The 18,926-nt window shown below is 39.8% G+C and overlaps 1 protein-coding gene across 1 annotated transcript in view; it reads left to right on the plus strand.

The window, feature by feature from the left end:
• The window catches only part of SCFD1 (sec1 family domain containing 1), a 110,298-nt gene extending 109,874 nt beyond the window's left edge, over positions 1–424 (plus strand). Inside the window, 1 exon segment of the mRNA XM_027520639.1 lies at positions 205–424. Coding sequence (XP_027376440.1) covers positions 205–228 — 24 coding nt within the window. The 3' untranslated portion in view covers positions 229–424.
• Positions 425–18,926: the final 18,502 nt, after the last annotated feature.

An 18,926-nucleotide genomic window follows, 5' to 3' on the forward strand; every position in this document is an offset into this window, starting at 1 on the left:
GTTTTAAATATCTATAAATCTGAAACATTTAAGTTAGTGAATACTGAGGGAAAAGGTATTATTCTAAAATACAATACAGTGCATGAAACAGCCTAAATTTTACCATGATAGAAGTGTGCATTTAAGGTGACTACAAATATGATTAACACTGAAGTTTATTTTGTGATTAAAAAAGTAATATTTATGATTTATCTTTTGTTTTAGCTGTCACAACTTGGACAAAAATAGCACAGAAGAACCGTAACAGGAGAATCTATTTAGAACTTGAATAAATGTAAAAAGTCAAAAGAGCCAGATGTTTCCTTCTCCATATCAATGTCCTAACGGTGAAACTTGGAGGTATTTGTTAATTTTTAAGGAAATTCTATACTTAATATAATGTATACTGATTAAAAAAATAAAGCATTTCAGAAATAAATTTTAACATTGTAGAACATCTGTTATTTTTTTACAAATGAGATGAAAGTACTTTGGAAAGAAGGAAAGCTCTGTCTGAATATAATGTTAAAATGCTATATAATAACCAATGTATTACGATTGAAGCTAGTGAAAGTTTAAGAATATATGTCTTATTTGATCGGTTCATGAATCTCCTACTTGTATTCATTTTAATTGTAAAATTACCTTTCCATAGTTTGTTTCCTATGTTGCCTCTAGATTTAAATGCCACTTTAATGTCCCTTCTCCCTCTGGCACACCTGTGTACATTTTATCATTTATATCTCCTTTATATAATGGCACAGTCAAACATTAACATCTGGAGCAGATAAAGACAGAACTTCTAAATATTATGTAAAAGTAAGTGTTAAATTTAGTACTCACCTTCCTCTCTGTGTGAAATGCAGCACTAAAAATGAACGCTGATTAGTCATGTATCTCAGGACAGCCGTAAGATAAAAGCAAACCTGTCTCTCCAGAGGAAACAATTGTTCCTATTACATAGGCCAGAGAGCTTTTCCTCTTAATGAGCCTCACCAAGAGGAATCTTTAGTGTTACAGACAGTTCTGTAAATCTTGTTTTATTATCAGAATGCTGTTTCTTCCTGCACTCCCACCCACCATGAGTCAGTGCCATCACACCAAAGCAAAGGTCCAGAATAATAATTGTAGATGATTGACATATTCCTGGGGTATAAATTTAAAGTATGTTCGAGCTGGTACAATAAATTACCATAGGCTGGGTAGCTTATACAGCCAACAGGTATTTCTCCCAATTCTGAATGCTGGGAATTCTAAGATCAAGTTAGCAACAGATCTGGTGTCTGGTGAGAACATTCTTCCTGATTTGCAGAGAGCCATGTATCCTCATGTGGGGATCAGAGAGCAAACTCTGGTCCTTTCGTCCCCCTTTAAAGGCACTAATCCCATCATGGGGCTCCACCCCATAACATCATCCAAACCCAGTTACCTCCCAAAAGCCCTACCTCCAAATACCATAACACTGGGGGAAGGACATTCTCTTCAACAAACTGTGCTGGGAAAATTGGACAGCTATGTGTAAAAGAATCAAATTAGAACATTCTTCAACACCATACACAAAAATAAACTCAAAATGGATTCCAGACCTAAATGTAAGACCCAATACTATAAAACTCTTAGAGGAAAACATAGGTAGAACACTTTTTGACATAAATCACACAATACCTTTTTCATTTCTTCTCCCAGAGCAATGGAAATAAAAATTAAACAAATGGGACCTAGTTAAACTCAAAAGCTTTTTTATGCGCAGCAAAGCAAGCGATTTTTAAAAAGAAAAGATAACCCACAGAATGGGAGAAAATATTTACAAATGATGTGACTGACAAGGGGTTAATTTCCAAATTTTATAAACAGCTCTTGCAGCTCAACATCAAAGCCCAATCAAAAAGTGGACAGAAGACCTAAATAGATTATTTCTTCAAAGAAGACATGCTCATGAAAAGATGCTCAACATCATTATTGTTAGAGAAATGCAAATCAAAGCTACAATGAGATATCACCTCACACCAGTTAGAATGGCCATCATCAGAAAGTCTACAAATAATAAATGTTGGAGACAGTGTGGAGAAAAATGGAACTCCTACAGTGAAGTAAGAGAAAACTATGGTGCAATATCGCCTTATATATATGGAATCTAGAAAAATGGTACAGAAGAACTTATTTGCAAAGGAGAAGCAGAATCACAGATACAGACTGCTATGTATAAAATAGATAACTAATGAGAGTCTGCTGTATAGCACAAGGAGCTCTACTCAGTGCTCTGTGGTGACCTAAATGGGAAAGAAAGCTAAAAGGAGTGGACATATGTATACATGTAAACTGATTCACTTCGCTGCACAGCAGAAATTAACATTGTAAAGCAATTATAGTACAATAAACTTTTTTGAAGTTTTGAAAAAGTATATAACAGACAACCAACAAGACCTACTATATATAGCACAGGGGACTCTGCTATAGCAAGCTAAATGGGAAAGGAATTTGAAAACGAATATATCTATATCTATATATAGATATAGATATAATGTATAACTGAGTCATTTTCTGTACACCTGAAACTTAACAGTATTAACTATACTCCAATATAAAATAAAAGTTTTTTAAAAATACCATTACATTGGGGGTTAGGGCTTCAGCATTTGATTTTGTAGGAGACATTCAGTACATAGCACTGTATCTGTCAAAGTGGCTGGCACTCAGGGCTTCAGAAGAGACCTTTATGTAAAGACAAGGCTAATTAAGATGTTAAGATAGGAGAAAAAGCAATGTCCCTGTCTCCTTAGAAATGGAGAAGTCATGCTCTAAATAGTTAACATTCAGAAATTTTATAACTACATGAAAGACAAAAGGAGGTGGTCTCTTTTTCTAGTTTACATTTAAATTGACTTAGGGTCAGAATGACCATCATTGAAAAGTCTACAAATAAATGCTGGAGAGGGTATGGAGAAAAGGGAATCCTCCTACACTGTTGGTGCGAATGCAAGTTGGTACAGCCACTGTGGAAGACACTATGGAGGGATCTCAGAAAGCTAAAAATTGAATTTCCATATGATCCGGCAGTCTCACTCCTGGGAATACAAACTGGACAAAACTATAACTCACAAAGATACGTGCACTGTATGTTCATAACAGCACTATTCACAATAGCCAAAACATGGAATAACAAAGGTCCATCAGCAGATGAATGGATAAAGAAGATGTGGCACATATACATACAAAATGAAATACTACTTGGCCATAAAAAAAGAATGAAATAATGCCATTTACAACAACATGGATGCAAATGGAGACTATCAATACTAAATGAAGTCAGTCAGAAAGAGAAAAACAAATACCATATGATATCATTTATATGCGGAGTCTATATGACACAAATAAATCTACCTGCAAAACAGAACAGACTTGCACATATTCCATCTCTTCATCCATCCATTCATTCATACAATTCCTGAGCACCTGTGGTGTGTCAGGCTTTCTGGGAGGAGGGGTCTAGTGGGGAAGCCATGTAATCATGAAAGCAGGTGTAGAGAACAGACTGTGGTTGCCAAGTGTGTTGGCAGATGGGAGGGAAGGACTGGGAGTTTGGGGTTGGTAGATTCAAGCTACCATATTTAAAATAAAAGAACAGTGTCCTAATGTTTAACACAGAGAACTATATTCAATATCCTGTGATAATAATGGAAAAGAATACTAAAAAAAGAATGTGTGTATGTATATAACTGAGTCATTTTGCTTAAATTGAAGAAAGTAAGGAAAACCACTAGGGCATTTAGGTATGACCTAAAATCAAATCCCTTATACAGTGGAGGTGACAAATAGATTTCAAGGGATTAGATCTGGTAGACAGAGGGCCTGAAGAACTATGGACAGAGGTTCTTAGTTCCTGTATACCAGTATACAGGAGGCAGTGATCAAAACCATCCCCAATAAAAAGAAATCCAGGAAGGCAAAGTGGTCGTGTGAGGAGGCCTTAACCAATAGCTGAGAAAAGAGAAATGAAAGGCAAAGGAGAAAGGGAAAGATAACCCAACTGAATATAGAGTTCCAGAGAATAGCAAGAATAAAAATAAAAAGGATTTTTAAGTGAACAATGCAAGGACTAGACATCTCTTCAAGAAAATTAGAGATTCCAAGGGAACATTTCATGCAAGGATGGGCACAACAAAGGACAGAAACAGTATGGAGCTAACAGAAGCGGAAGAGATTAAGAAGAGGTAGCAAGAATACAAGAAAAACTACCAAAAAAGGTCTTAATGACCCAGATAACTACGATGGTTTGGTCACTCACCTAGAGCCAGACATCCTGGAGTGGAAGTCAAATGGGCCTTATGAAGCATTACTATGAACAAAGCTAGTAGAGGTGACGAAGCATCACTACGAACAAAGCTAATGGAGGTGATGGAATTCCAGTTGAGCTATTTCAAATCCAAAAAGATGAGGCTGTGAAAGTGCTGAACTCAGTATGTCAGCAAATATGGAAAACTCAACAGTGGCCACAGGACTAGAAAAGGTCAGTTTTCATTCCAATCCCAAAGAAGGGCAATGCCAAACAACGTTCAAACTACCTGACCATTGAGCTCATTTCATATGCTAGCAAGGTAATGCTCAAAAGCCCAAGCTAGGCTTCAACAGTATGTGAACCAAGAACTTCAGATAAACAAGCTGGATTTAGAAAAGGCAGAGGAAGCAGAGATCAAATTGCCAACATCTGCTGGATCATAGAAAAAGCAAGACAGTCCAGAAAAACATCTGGTTTATTAAGCCTTTGACTATGTGGATCACAACAAACAAAGAGACGGGAATACCAGACCACCTTACCTGCCTCCTGAGAAACCTGTATGCAGGTCAGGAAACCAGTTAGAACTGTACATGGAACAATGGACTGGTTCAAAATTGAGAAAGCAGTTTGTGTCAAGGCTGTATATTGTCACCCTGCTTATTTAACATATGTAGAGTACATCACACGAAATGCCAGGCTGAATGAATCCCAAGCTGGAATCAAGTTACAGGGAGAAATAACAACCTCAGATAGGTTGATGATACCACTCTAATGGCAGAAAGAGAAGAGGAATTAAAGAGCCTCTTGAGGGTGAAAAAGGAGAGTGAAAATGCTGGCTTAAAACTCAACATTCAAAAAACAGGTCATGGCATCTGGTCCCATCATTTCATGGCAAACAGATGGGGGAACAATGGAAACAGTGACACACTTTATTTTCTTGGACTCCAAAATCACTGCAGATGGTGACTGAAGCCATGAAATTCAAAGACACTTGCTCCTTGGATGGAAAGCTAAACAAACCTAGACAAGTGTATTAAAAAAGCAGAGGCATCACTTTGCCAACAAAAGTCCATCTAGTCAAAGCTATGGTTTTTCCAATAGTCATGTATGGATGTGACAGTTGGACCATAAAGAAGGCTGAGCACTGAAAAATTGATGCTTTCCAATTGTGATGCTGGCAAAGACTCTTTAGAGTCCCTTGGACAGCAAGGAAATCAAACCAATCAATCCTAAAGGAAATCAGTCCTGAATATTCGTTGGAAGAACTGATGCTGAAGGTCCAATACTTTGGCCACCTGATGGGAAGAGCTGACTCACTGGAAAAGACCCTGATGCTGGGAAGATTGGAGGCAGGAAGAGAAGGGTACAACCGAGAATAAGATAGTTGGATGGCATCATCGACTCAATGGGTATTCATTTGAGCAAACTCTGGGAGATAGTGAAGGACAAGGAAGCCTGTTGGGCTGCAGTCCATGGTTTCACAAAGAGTCAGACAAAACTTAGCAACTGAACAATGAACAAGGAGGGGGTTGGGCGGGGAGGTTGGATTGGAAGTTTGAGACTAGTGGACGTAAGCTATTGTCTATAGAATGTATAAACAATGAGGTCCTATTGTATCAGTTCAGTTCAGTTGCTCAGTCATGTCCGACTTTTTGCGACCCCATGAACTGCAGCACACCAGGCTTCCCTGTCCATCACCAACTTCTGGAGCTTAGTCAAACTCATGTCCATCGAGTTGGTGATGCCATCCAACCATCTCATCCTTTGTCGTCCCCTTACCTTCCTGCCTTCAATCTTTCACAGCATCAGGGTCTTTTCCAATGAATCAGTTCTTCGCATCAGGTGGCCCAAGTATTGGAGTTTCAGCTGCAGCATCAGTCCTTCCAGTGAATATTCAGGACTGATTTCCTTTAAGATGGACTGGTTGGATCTCCTTGGAGTCCAAGAGACCCTCAAGAGTCTCCTCTAATACCACAGTACAGAAGCATCAATTCTTCAACGCTCAGCTTTCTTTATAGTCCAACTGTCACATCCAAATACATGACCACTGGAAAAACCATAGCCTTGACTAGATGGACTTTGTGTCTCTGCTTTTTAATATGCTGTCTAGGTTGGTCATAGCTTTTCTTCCAAGGAATGATCGTCTTTTAATTTCATGGCTGCACTCACCATCTGCAGTGATTTTAGAGACCCCCAAAATAAAGTCTCTCCCTGTTCACATTGTTTTCCCATCTGTTTCCCATGAAGTGATGGGACCAGATGCCGTGATCTTATTTTTCTGAATGTTGAGTTTTAAGCCAACTTTTTCACTCTCCTCTTTCACTTTCAAGAGGCTCTTCAGTTCTTTGTTTTCTCCCATAAGGGGGGTGTCACCTGCATATCTAAGGTTATTGATATTTTTCCTGGCAATCTTAATTCCAGCTAGTGTTTATCCAGCCCAGCATTTCACATGATGTAGTCTGCATTATAAGTTAAATAAGCAGGGTGACAATATACAGCCTTGATGTACTCTTTTTCCCAATTTGGAACCAATCTCTTGCTCCCTGTCCATTTCTAACTGTTGCTTCTTGACCTGCATATAGGTTTCTCAGGAGGCAGGTCAGGCGGTCTGGTGTTCTCATCTCTTGAATTTCCCCTGTTTGTTGTGATCCACAGAGTGAAAGGCTTTGGTGTAGTCAATAAAGCAGAAGTAGATGTTTTTCTGGAACTCTCTTGCTTTTTTCATGATCCAGCGGATGTTGGCAATTTGATCTGTGGTTTCTCTGCTTTTTCTAAATACAGCTTGAACATCTGGAAGTTCACAGTTCACATACTGTTAAAGCCTGGCTTGGAGAATTTTGAGCATTATTTTCCTAGCGTGTGAGATGAGTGCAATTGTGCGGTAGTTTGAACATTGTTTGGCATTGCCTTTCTTTGGGATTGGAATGAAAACTGACCTTTTCTAGTCCTGTGGCCACTGCTGAGTTTTTCAAATTTGCTGGCATATTGAGTGCAGCACTTTCACAGCATCATCATTTAGGATTTGAAAGAGCTCAACTGGAATTCCATCACCTCCACTACTTTTGTTCATAGTGATGCTTCCTAAAGCTCACTTGACTTCACATTCCAGAATGTTCTGCTCTAGGTGAGTGATTACACCATTGCAGTTATCTGTTTCATGAAGATCTTTTTTTGTATAGTTCTTCTGTGTATTGTTGCTACCTCTTCTTAGTATCTTCTGCTTCTGTTAGATATTCTCTGCTTCTGTTAGGTATGTTAGAAATTATATGGACCTAGAAGATATTAAGAATATCTTAATATGTTAATATGTTAACATGTTCTTAATATGTTAATATTCTTAATATCTTCTAGGTCCATATAATTTCTGTCCTTTATTGTGCTCATCTTTCTATTAAATGTTCCCTTGGTATCTCTAATTTTCCTCAAGTCTTTCCCATTCTGTTGTTTTCCTCTATTTCTTTGCATTGATCACTGAGGAATGCTTTCTTATCTCTCCTTGCTATTCTTTGTATAGCATAAGTAACTATATTCAGTATCCTGTAGTAAACCGTAATGGAAAAGAATATGAAAAATATATATGTATATATAATGAATCACTTTCCTATATATCAGAAGCTAATTATTGTAAATTAACCGTACTTAAATAAGAAAAAAAATTACACTGTCTGAAATCCAATCAAAACTTATCATTAAGGTTATAGGAAAAAAATCAAATTCCTTATGATTATACAGTGGAAGTGAGAAATAGATTTAAGGGACTAGATCTGATAAATAGAGTACCTGATGAACTATGGATGGAGGTTCGTGACATTGTACAAGAGACAGGGATCAAGACCATCCCAATGGAAAAGAAATGCAAAAAAGCAAAATGGCTGTCTGGAGAGGCCTTGCAAATAGCTGTGAAAAGAAGAGAAGTGAAAAGCAAAGGAGAAAAGGAAAGATATAAGCATCTGAATGCAGAGTTCCAAAGAACAGCAAGAAGAGATAAGAAAGCCTTCCTCAGCGATCTATGCAAAGAAATAGAGGAAAACAACAGAATGGGAAAGACTAGAGATCTCTTCAAGAAAATGAGAGATACCAAGGGAACATTTCCTGCAAAGATGGACTCAATAAAGGACAGAAATGGTATGGACCTAACAGAAGCAGAAGATATTAAGAAGAGGTGGCAAGAATACACAGAAGAACTGTACAAAAAAAGATCTTCACGACCCAGATCATCACGACGGTGTGATCACTGACCTAGAGCCAGACATCCTGGAATGTGAAGTCAAGAGGGCCTTAGAAAGCATCACTACGAACAAAGCTAGTGGAGGTGATGGAATTCCAGTTGAGCTATTTCAAATCCTGAAAGATGATGCTGTGAAAGTGCTGCACTCAATAGGCCAGCAAATTTGGAAAACTCAGCAGTGGCCACAGGACTGGAAAAGGTCAGTTTTCATTCCAATCCCAAAGAAAGGCAATGCCAAAAGAATGCTCAAACTACCACACAATTGCATTCATCTCACATGCTAGTAAAGTAATGCTCAAAATTCTCCAAGCCAGGCTTTAGTAATATGTGAACTATGAACTTCCAGATGTTTAAGCTGGTTTTAGAAAAGGCAGAGGAACCAGAGATCAAATTGCCAACATCCACTGGATCATGGAAAAAGCAAGATAGTTCCAGAAAAACATCTATTTCTGCTTTATTGACTATGCCAAAGCCTTTGACTGTGTGGATCACAATAAACTGTGGAAAATTCTGAAAGAGATGGGAATACCAGACCACCTGACCTGCCTCTTGAGAAACCTATATTCAGGAAGCAACAGTTAGAACTGGACATGGAACAACAGACTGGTTCCAAATAGGAAAAGGAGTACGTCAAGGCTGTATATTGTCACCCTGCTTATTTAACTTATATGCAGAGTACATCATGAGAAACGCTGGGCTCGAAGAAGCACAAGCTGGAATTGAGATTGCCAGGAGAAATATCAATAGCCTCAGATATGCAGATGACACCATCCTTATGGCAGAAAGTGAAGAGGAACTAAAAAGCCTCTTGATCAAAGTGAAAGTGGAGAGTGAAAAAGCTGGCTCAAAGCTCAACATTCAGAAAACGAAGATCATGGCATCCAGTCCCATCACTTCATGGGAAACAGATGGGGAAACAGTGGAAACAGTGTCAGACTTTATTTTTCTGGGCTCCAAAATCACTGAAGATGGTGACTGCAGCCATGAAATTAAAAGATGCTTACTCCTTGGAAGGAAAGTTATGACCAACCTAGATCGCATATTCAAAAGCAGAGACATTACTTTGCCAACAAAGGTCCATCTAGTCAAGGCTATGGTTTTTCCAGTGGTCATGTATGGATGTGAGGGTTGGACTATGAAGAAAGCTGAGCACGGAAGAATTGATGCTTTTGAACTGTGGTGTTGGAGAAGACTCTTGAGAGTCCCTTGGACTGCAAGGAGATCCAACCCGTCCATTCTGAAGGAGATCAGTCCTGGGATTTCTTCGGAAGGAATGATGCTAAAGTTGAAACTCCAATACTTTGGCCATCTCATGCCAAAAGTTGACTCATTGGAAAAGACTCTGATGCTGGGAGGGATTGGGGGCAGCAGGAGAAGCGGACGACAGAGGATGAGATGGCTGGATGGCATCACTGACTTGATGGACGTGAGTCTGAGTGAACTCCCAGAGTCGGTGATGGACAGGGAGGCCTGGCGTGCTGCGATTCATGGGGTTGCAAAGAGTCAGACATGACTGAGCAACTGAACTGAACTGAAGAGGAAAACTCTCAATAGAAAGAGACTCACACTGAGAACTGCCAGGGAAGATAGAATTAATAGACAAAACATTAAAACAATATTATAACTATATTCCATATATTCTAGAAGGTAGTAGAAAGTTTAAGCATTTTAAATTAGAGATGTAGAAGATTTTTAAAAAGGCCCCAAATGAACTTAATAGAAATTAAAAATTCAGTGTTTCAGATCAAAATCTGTTAGATATATTTGTAGGATACTAGTATTTATAAATTGAACTTAAAACTAAGATGACTTGCTTTTGTTTTTTGTTTTTTTTCAGTTTGGTTTAAACCAAAAGTCAACTTTTTAAACAGAAGTAACTCCCATATATTTTCTGTGACCACAAACTTACAGTGACAACCTTAAATCATACCTGAAGCTCTTTTACTCCAATTACCTGAGACAATAAATTCACCTTTTTAGCTTAAAACAGTTTGAGAGGACTTTCTCCATTGGCAAAGAAAGAAAGAAAAAAAATGAAACAAAAAAACAAGTCATGCAATAGTCGCTAAATTACATCAGTCTAACCAATTCTAAGAAAACACATCCTCTTTCACAGAACTGCTAAAACTAACGCTGACACCTACTAGTAACGTGGGTCTAGATTCAGGATTGAGATGTGCCTGCAGAATACACGGCACAGTCCAGGACTCCACAGTCTGCTAGATACAAGAATTCTCACTGATTTTCATGTTTGACCAGTTACCCATACTAGACCTAGAACTGTGATGCTTTGTGAGACTAAAATTTATTAAACTATTTATGGACTCTTTTTGTGTTGCTAAAATATTTTAAGTTTTAATTCTGTGAGTAATTTTTTACATTATGCAGTTTATATACAAATGGATTTCTGATCATATATCCTCTGTTTAAAAAAAAAAAAACTTGGATTAGACGATCTTCAAGTGCCCTACCTTCATTAATATTTTAACATTACAACCAAACTTAAGAGAAAAATGATTTATAAACCCGTATTCCAGTTTACTGGTAAGTTAAGCTATACTAAAAATCAGCAATGGTCAATTGTATGAGTCATACCTTATGAGAGACGGAAAAGCAAAGAGGAGGAAATTAACAGCTTTAGACTGTTATCAGACAGAACTTTGTTAAGTGTTTTAAATATAAGCTGATTTAACCCTCATAAAACCCCTAAGAAATTAGGTCATACTAGTCCTGCTTTGCAGATGAGGGAGTAAGTTCAGAGTTTAGCCACTGTCCAAGGTAATTCAATGAGTAAGTGTTGGAATTTATACTGGTCACATCTGAGACTAGAAGCTTTTCCTTTCAAGATGAGGAATTAGAGGATATTAGAAATTAGAGGACATAGAGGTTGGAGATATTCAGAGATACTTCTACCAAGTTATTTCAGCCTGATGACCTGTCTAGGTATGGTTGTCTCTTGGTATCCATGAGGGATTGATTCCAGGACCCGCCCCCCCCCTGCCAGACCCCAAAATTCCATGAATGCTCCAGCTCCTTATATAAATAAAATGGTGTGTTGTTTACATAAAACCTATGCATATCCTCTTCTATACTTTAAATCATCTCCAGAATAGTTACAATACCTAATGTAAGTGCCATATAAATAGTTGCCAGTGTGCAGCAAATTCAAGTTTTGCTTCTTGGAACTTTCTGGAATTTCTTTTTAAATATTTTTGAGCTGCAGTTGGTTGAATTCACAGATGAGGAGCCTGTGTATATGGAGGATCGACTGTGTATGTCTGCTCAATGACCAGGACTGAGTAGCAGAAGCTGGTACTTACAGTAAATGTTTGGTGGAAGATTAGGTGATAGATGGATACAGATTCTAGTCACAAACCCTCATTCACTGACTCTATTTCAAAAACCCAATGTGGCCATGCGCCCTCATTCATTCACTCAAGTAAACAAACACTTATTAAAAACCTCTTATGTGCAAAACACTCGAGATGCTAGAGTTACAAAGTCAAAAAGACCAAACCATAACTTCCCTCATTTCCCCAAAGTTTGGAGACAGTATCTTGACTTCTTCTAGCCAATGTTTAAGGAGAGAGAACACCATTTTCAGAAATGAAGTTTCTAAGTCATACTACAGGGTGGTAGGTTGTAAGAAGACCTCTCAGAAGTAAGCTAGTTCTTGTTGGATTCAATAAGACCTACTACAGGGCTTCCCTGCTGGCTCAGACGGTAAAGAATCTGCCTGCAACGCGGGAGACACGGGTTTGATCCCTGGGTCAGGAAGCTCCTCTGGAGAAGGGAATGGCTATCCACTCCAGTATTCTTGCCTGGAGAATCCCATGGACAGAGGAGCCGGGCAGGCTGCAGTCCATGGGACTGCAAAGAGTCAGACATGACTGAGCAACTAACAGACACTCACTTTTCACAGGCACCCCTTAGCACTTGAATGGGCCTCAGCTCTGTCTGCTTCCTTCAGATAGCTGCCTTTCTGTCCTGGAAAGAGAAAACCCTTCCCAGTATCTTCCTTAAATATTGCTGCTTTTTCAGGGCCAGCCAAAAACATATCTTCATTAAATAAATTAGAACACATCCATGCTATGGAACCCTGTGTAGCTGCAAAAAACAAACAGGAAAAAAACACCTCTTTGGCAGGTTAAGAATCTACCTGCCAAAGCAGGGGACATGGGTGTGATCCCTGGTCCAGGAAGATTCCACACGATGCAGAGCAACGAAGACTATGCCACAACCATGGAGCCCAAGTGCTGTAACTACCGAAGCTTGAGCACCTAGAGCCCATGTTCTCCACAAGAGAAGCCACTGCAATGAGAAAGCCGCGCACTGCAACCCAGGGTAGCCCCTTACTCGCCACAGCTAGAGAAAACCCACAGCAACAAAGACCCGGCACAACCATAAATAAATAAGTACTTTTAAACATGCAGAACACTGTATACAGCTTCTCTCTGTGTAAAAGAGAAAGTATGTACACTTACGTATTATATGTGCATACGTAGCTCAGGAAGGCTACACCGTAAATTGGTATGAATAATAGTGTCTGCTTCCTGGAAACGGTTGCTAGGGTGCAGGAATGGGAGGGAGACCGAGAGGGTTTTCACTGTCTACCTTTTATATATTTTGAACTTAGTACCATATGAGTAGTATGTATTTCATTAAAACTGGGGGGAGACCTTCTGTGGTATACCAGGAGACGGTAGATGGATTCAGCTTACACAGTCTCACTGCAAATCACAGGATCTTATAAGTTGTCATTTTATTAATACTTCCTCTGTCCACAGTATTTAACATTATTGTCTATTCCCTTCTTAAAATTCTCCTTCCGGAGCCTCCTTGACTTGAAAGTACCATCTAATGTGTAGTCTTTTCTGTCACTCCTGAAGTTGAGACACCCTAGATAAGAATCAAGGGAAGAAAGTATTATTGGCTTTGTCATAGAATACTTTGTATAGAAAGGAACAGCTGTTTTTAACCATACTTTGCCACTTGTGAAAAATCAATAACAGCTATTCAACACAACACAGGTTGATCCTAATGTCACATTAAAAATATATTAAATCTATAATTGCATTGGAGCCAGACTTCCTGAATTTAATCCCAGCCTTCTCTCTTCTTACATCTGTGACCCAAGGCAGGCTCCTTAATTTCTGTTAAGCTTCAATCTCCTCCCCGCTACAAAAGGGAAATAATTTTTCAACCTTATCATATTGTTGTGCAGATTAAATGACACAATCCATGGAAGAGCTAGTGAAGTTCAGTGCATGGCAGTTAAAACTAAGTCCCACAACCTAAGTTTCTCCAGGGCAGGACTCTATGATTCATTCAGGGGGCTGCTAACCAGTCTAGTGGAGAAGGCAATGGCACCCCACTCCAGTACTCTTGCCTGGAGAATCCCATGGACGGAGGAGCCTGGTAGGCTGCAGTCCATGGGGTCGCTAAGAGTCGGACACGACTGCGCGACTTCACTTTCACTTTTCACTTTCATGCATTGGAGAAGGAAATGGCAACCCACTCCAGTGTTCTTGCCTGGTGGGCTGCTGTCTATGGGGTCACACAGAGTCGGACACGACTGAAGCGACTTAGCAACCAGTCTAGCAGAAATCTTCCTGCCACAAGGTGCTATGAACGTCTTGGGAGTGGTTCTCACAGACAAGAACCCAGGAGGCAAGCCCTCAACTCTGCAACCTTTGGGCCCCATGTGGTTACATCAGAGACATGCCTGAGGCCTTCCTAAAGACTCTGGTGTTGCTCTGTTGCTCAAGAAGGCTGCTGTGGCCGAGACACAAGCCCTCGGGTATAGCAACCAGATTCTGTACACAGCAAAGCAAGGTTGTCTTCCCCATTCTGCACCTCTCCCAGCTGCTAAAAGTTAAGTGTCAAAGGTCCAGTTCTCCTCTGTGTGCACAATCCTATTCCTCCAGTGAGGAAGGCAAGACCCTCAGCAGCCTCTCTGTAGGCAGCAGTTCAAATATCTCCTTGAAGAACCACAACCCAAAGTTGTCCCCACACTGCAGGAACAGGAAGAGAAGGAAGTAAGTCAACCAATTTTCTTGTTCCTCAGGTGTCATCTGTGATTTTCCCTGCCTCCCTCCTGACACAGTGTCTGACGTGATCCCTCAGCATGGTTTGTGGGTGGCTAACGCATGCCAGCTGTCACCTCTCTCCTGGCTGCCCATGCGGCAAACCTGCCAGTGACTTCACCCCATGAATCTGCCTTGGCATGGGCTCTGAGTCCTAATATGACATCAAGAGGCTGCTCTTGCATCTCAACAAAGACCAGGCTTCAGCCTCACAAGCCTCGGCATTCAGGCGCCCTGAATTCACAGAAAGGTTTGGTGGCCCCAGGTCTGATGCTGACATCAAGATCCAGCCCCGGAAAGTATCCTTTGGCTCCAGAGCGCCTGGTGCTCAGGTTTCAAATAAACCACATGTGTTTAGAAGGAAAGCCATCCAAAAGTGAGAGTGAAAGGGACCACTTTGAATTTGAAGTTAGTAAAAATAAGGATAATAGTTTACAAAATGTAGAAATCAGCTCCCACATCAAGAAGACCTTTGACCTTTGTCCTAGTTATGCAAACGCCTTTCTCGGTTGATGTTTTCTTTCCTTCCTCTACCTCCTCAAAAACCCCACCTTTCATATCAGTAGGAACTCCACAGTTATTAGATTTACCCCCAAATACATCCAGAAAATAGATGCAAAGGTTAAGCAAAGTTAAAGAAGCTTTTTCCAACTGCTTTTAAATATTCCTATCGAATTCAACTTCTAACACCCACGTCCCTAAGGAGCCGCAGCGTTTGACCAGCAGACTTCAGGCTATGTCCTCAGCTCTGCCCATCAAGACTGGACATCTGCTTTTCAACAATTACAATGAAACTTTTAACTGAAAGAAAAAGAGAGGATGCTAATAAGTCAATTGAGAGCATCAGGGTTTGGGAACCGTTGCTTATTAATTCTAATAAAAACTTCTGGAACTTTAACACAGAAGCAGCTCAGGACTGAAGGGGCCCCCAAGTCATCCAGTATAATCCCCTCTATTATGCCTGCACCAACCCACCCCAACCCAGGCCAGCAGTCCTTCAGAGTCAGGAATATACCTTCTTCCTGAGGCAACCAGCCTCATCCTTGGACAGTTGAACCTGACTATAAGAAAGATCAGGAAATTCCACCTTCACAGACGCATGAGCACGGCAAACTTCTGACAGTGTGTTTCATCACCTGACTAGAAAGGTACCACCCTGGCTTGAAGGAACTACTTATCAATCAGTCATCAGAGAGCAAGTAATCCGAGAACTGCTGGGGAACACAGGAGCAGAAGGCTTCTTCAAGAGAGAAGCCTCATTAGTTCTCCATAAGTCCATTTGTGAAGACACCCTGGATCCTGACACAACGTTTATGAGTCACGTGCACTGAAAGCACATCCTCTATAGAGGAGCATGGGTACACACGAAGAGGAGCGTCCACCACGCTCATGTAATAAAGAGGTCTGCTGGCATTCCCCAAGACGAGGCATTCGCCACAAGGGGGCAAACACGAGGAAGGTCTTGTCAGCTCAGGGAGACTCAGGCATCAGACTGCAGCCCGACTGCCTCTTGCCGCCTTTTGTTTCCTCTTATGCCCCAAGTACCTAAATAAATAGGTCCTGTGGTTGTGAACAGTCACAGAGACCACAGTGGGCTCAGCATTTCACTCACTGCAAGTTTCGGTGGAGATATTCAGCTGGATATAGGAGAACAGAAAGAAGAAAATCCAAATGCCCTGGAAAAGTTCTGCCATTGTTAACAGGTCTCTATCAGAAGAAATCATATCAGCCACACACACATACACACACAAAATAAATGATAAAGATCTCTCACTTAACTCTTCCTTAAGAAATGTCTTTTTTCTTAAAAGCTTAATACAGACCACCTAGGAAGCCATGAAATATACCAATCAGGAAACGCCTTAAATGACACATTAGATCAGATGGCACTTATAGAATATTCCATCTGAAAGCAGCAGATACACTTTCTTATCAAGTATACATGAAGCATTCTCTAAGATAGATCACGTCTTGGGGCACAAATCAAGCCTCAAGAAATTTAAGGAAACTGAAATCATATCAAGCATCTTTTCCTACCACAAAGCTATAAGATTAGAAGTAATTTACGGGGTCGGGGTGGGGGGATGTAAGAAAAAAAAAAAAACCATAAACATGGAGACTAAAAGACTTCCCACGTGGTCCAGTGGTGAAAATCTACTTGCCAATGCAGGAGACACAAGAGATGTAGGTTTGATCCTTGCACCAGGAAGATCCCCTGGAGAAGGAAAGGGCGATCCACTGCAGTATTCCTGCCTGGAGAACTCCATAGACAGAGGGGCCTGGTGGCCTACCTCCATGGGGTCTCAAAGAGTCAGACACGACTGAGTGGCTGAGCACAACAACACACAGCAGAGACTAAATGATACATTACTAAACAACCAATGGATCCCTGAAGAAATCAAAGAGAAAAGAAAAACATACTTAGAGACAAATGAAACCGAATGTACGATGATCCAAACCTACTGGAAGCAGCAAAAGCGCTTCTAAGATGGAATTTTACAGCAATACAATCTTACATCTCAAACAACCAAACCTTACACCTAAAGCAACTAGAGAAGAAAGAAAAAGCAAAATCCAAATTTAGTAGAAGGAAAGAAATCATAAAGATCAGAGCAGAAATAGGTGAAATAGAGATGAAAAAAAAACAATAGAAAAGATCAATGAAACTAAAAGCTGGTTCTTTGAAAATATGAACAAAATTGGCATACGTTTAGCCAGACTCATCAGGAAAAAAAGGCAGAGGGCTCAAATCAATAAAATTAGAAATGAAGATGAAAAAGTTACAACTGACACCACAGAAATACAAAGGATCATAAGATACATCTACAAGCACATATATGCCAATAAAATGAATGACCCAGAAGAGATAGACCGATTCTTAGAAACGTACAACCTTCCCAGACTGAACCAGAAACCTAAAACATCAACAGACCAACCGATTGAAACTGTGATTAAAAAGCTACAACAAACAAAAGTTAAGGATCAGATGGATTCACAGGCGAATTCTATCAAACATTTAAAGAAGAGATAACATCTATCCTTCTAAAACTCTTCCCAAAAATTGCAGAGGAAGAAACATCCTAAGCTCATTCTATAAGGCCACCATGACTCTGATACCAAAACCAGACGAAGATACCACAAAAAAAGAGAAAGAAAATTACCGGCCAATATCATGGATGAACATAGACGCAAAAATTCTGAACAAAATATTAGCAAACCAAATCCAAGAACACATTAAAAGAATCATACATGATGATCAACTGGGATTTCTCCCAGGGGTGCAAGAATTCACTATACACAAGCCAATCATTGTGATATACCACATCAGCAAACTGAAAAGTAATAGCTATCTCACCATCTCAATAGATGCAGAGAATCTTTTGACAAAATTCAACACCTACTTATGATAAAAACTCCCCAGAAAGTGGGCAGAGAGGAACCTACCTCAACAGTAATAAAGGCCATATATGACAAACCCACATTTAACATCATTCTCAATGGTGAAAAACTGAAAGCATTTCCTCTAAGATCAGGAACAAGACAAGGATGTCTACTCCTGCCATTTTTAGTCAACATAATTTTGGAAGTCCTAGGCACAGCAATCAGAAGAAAAAGAAATAAAAGGATCCCAAATTGGAAGAGAAGAAGTAAAACTGTCAGTGTTTGCAGATGGCTTTATACCATACATAGAAAATCCTAAAGATGCTACCAAAAAACTACTAGATTGATCAGTTAATTTGATAAATTTGCAGAATATAAAATTAATACACAGAAATCTCTTGCATTCCTATATAGTAACAGCAAAACATCAGAAAGATAAATTAAGGGGAAAAAATCCTATTTACCATTGCATCTAAAAGAATAAAATACCTAGGGATAAATACCTACATAAGGAGGTACAGGTCAAGAAGCTGGACATGGAACAATGGACTGGTTCAAAATTGGGAAAGGAGTTCTTCAAGGCTGTATATTGTCACCCTGCTTACTTAATTTATAGGCATAGGACATCACACTAAATGACAGACTGGATGACTCACAAGCTGGAATCAAGATTGCCCAGAGAAATATCAACAACCTCAGATATGCAGATGATACCTCTCTAATAGGCCGAAAGCAAAGAGGAACTAAAGAGCCTCTTGCTGAGGGTGAAAGAGGACAGTGAAGAAGCTAGCTTAAAACTCAACATTTAAAAAACTAAGATTATGGCATCCAGTCCCATCACTTCATGGCAAATAGATGGGAAAAAGTGGAAACAGGAACAGACTTTTATTCTTGTGGGCTCCACTGTGGACTGGTGACTGCAGCCACAAAATTAAAAGACCCTTGCTCCTTGGAAGAAAAGCTATGACAAACCCAG

This window comes from Bos indicus x Bos taurus, chromosome 21, assembly GCF_003369695.1.
Source record: "Bos indicus x Bos taurus breed Angus x Brahman F1 hybrid chromosome 21, Bos_hybrid_MaternalHap_v2.0, whole genome shotgun sequence".
Taxonomy (NCBI): domain Eukaryota; kingdom Metazoa; phylum Chordata; class Mammalia; order Artiodactyla; family Bovidae; genus Bos; species Bos indicus x Bos taurus.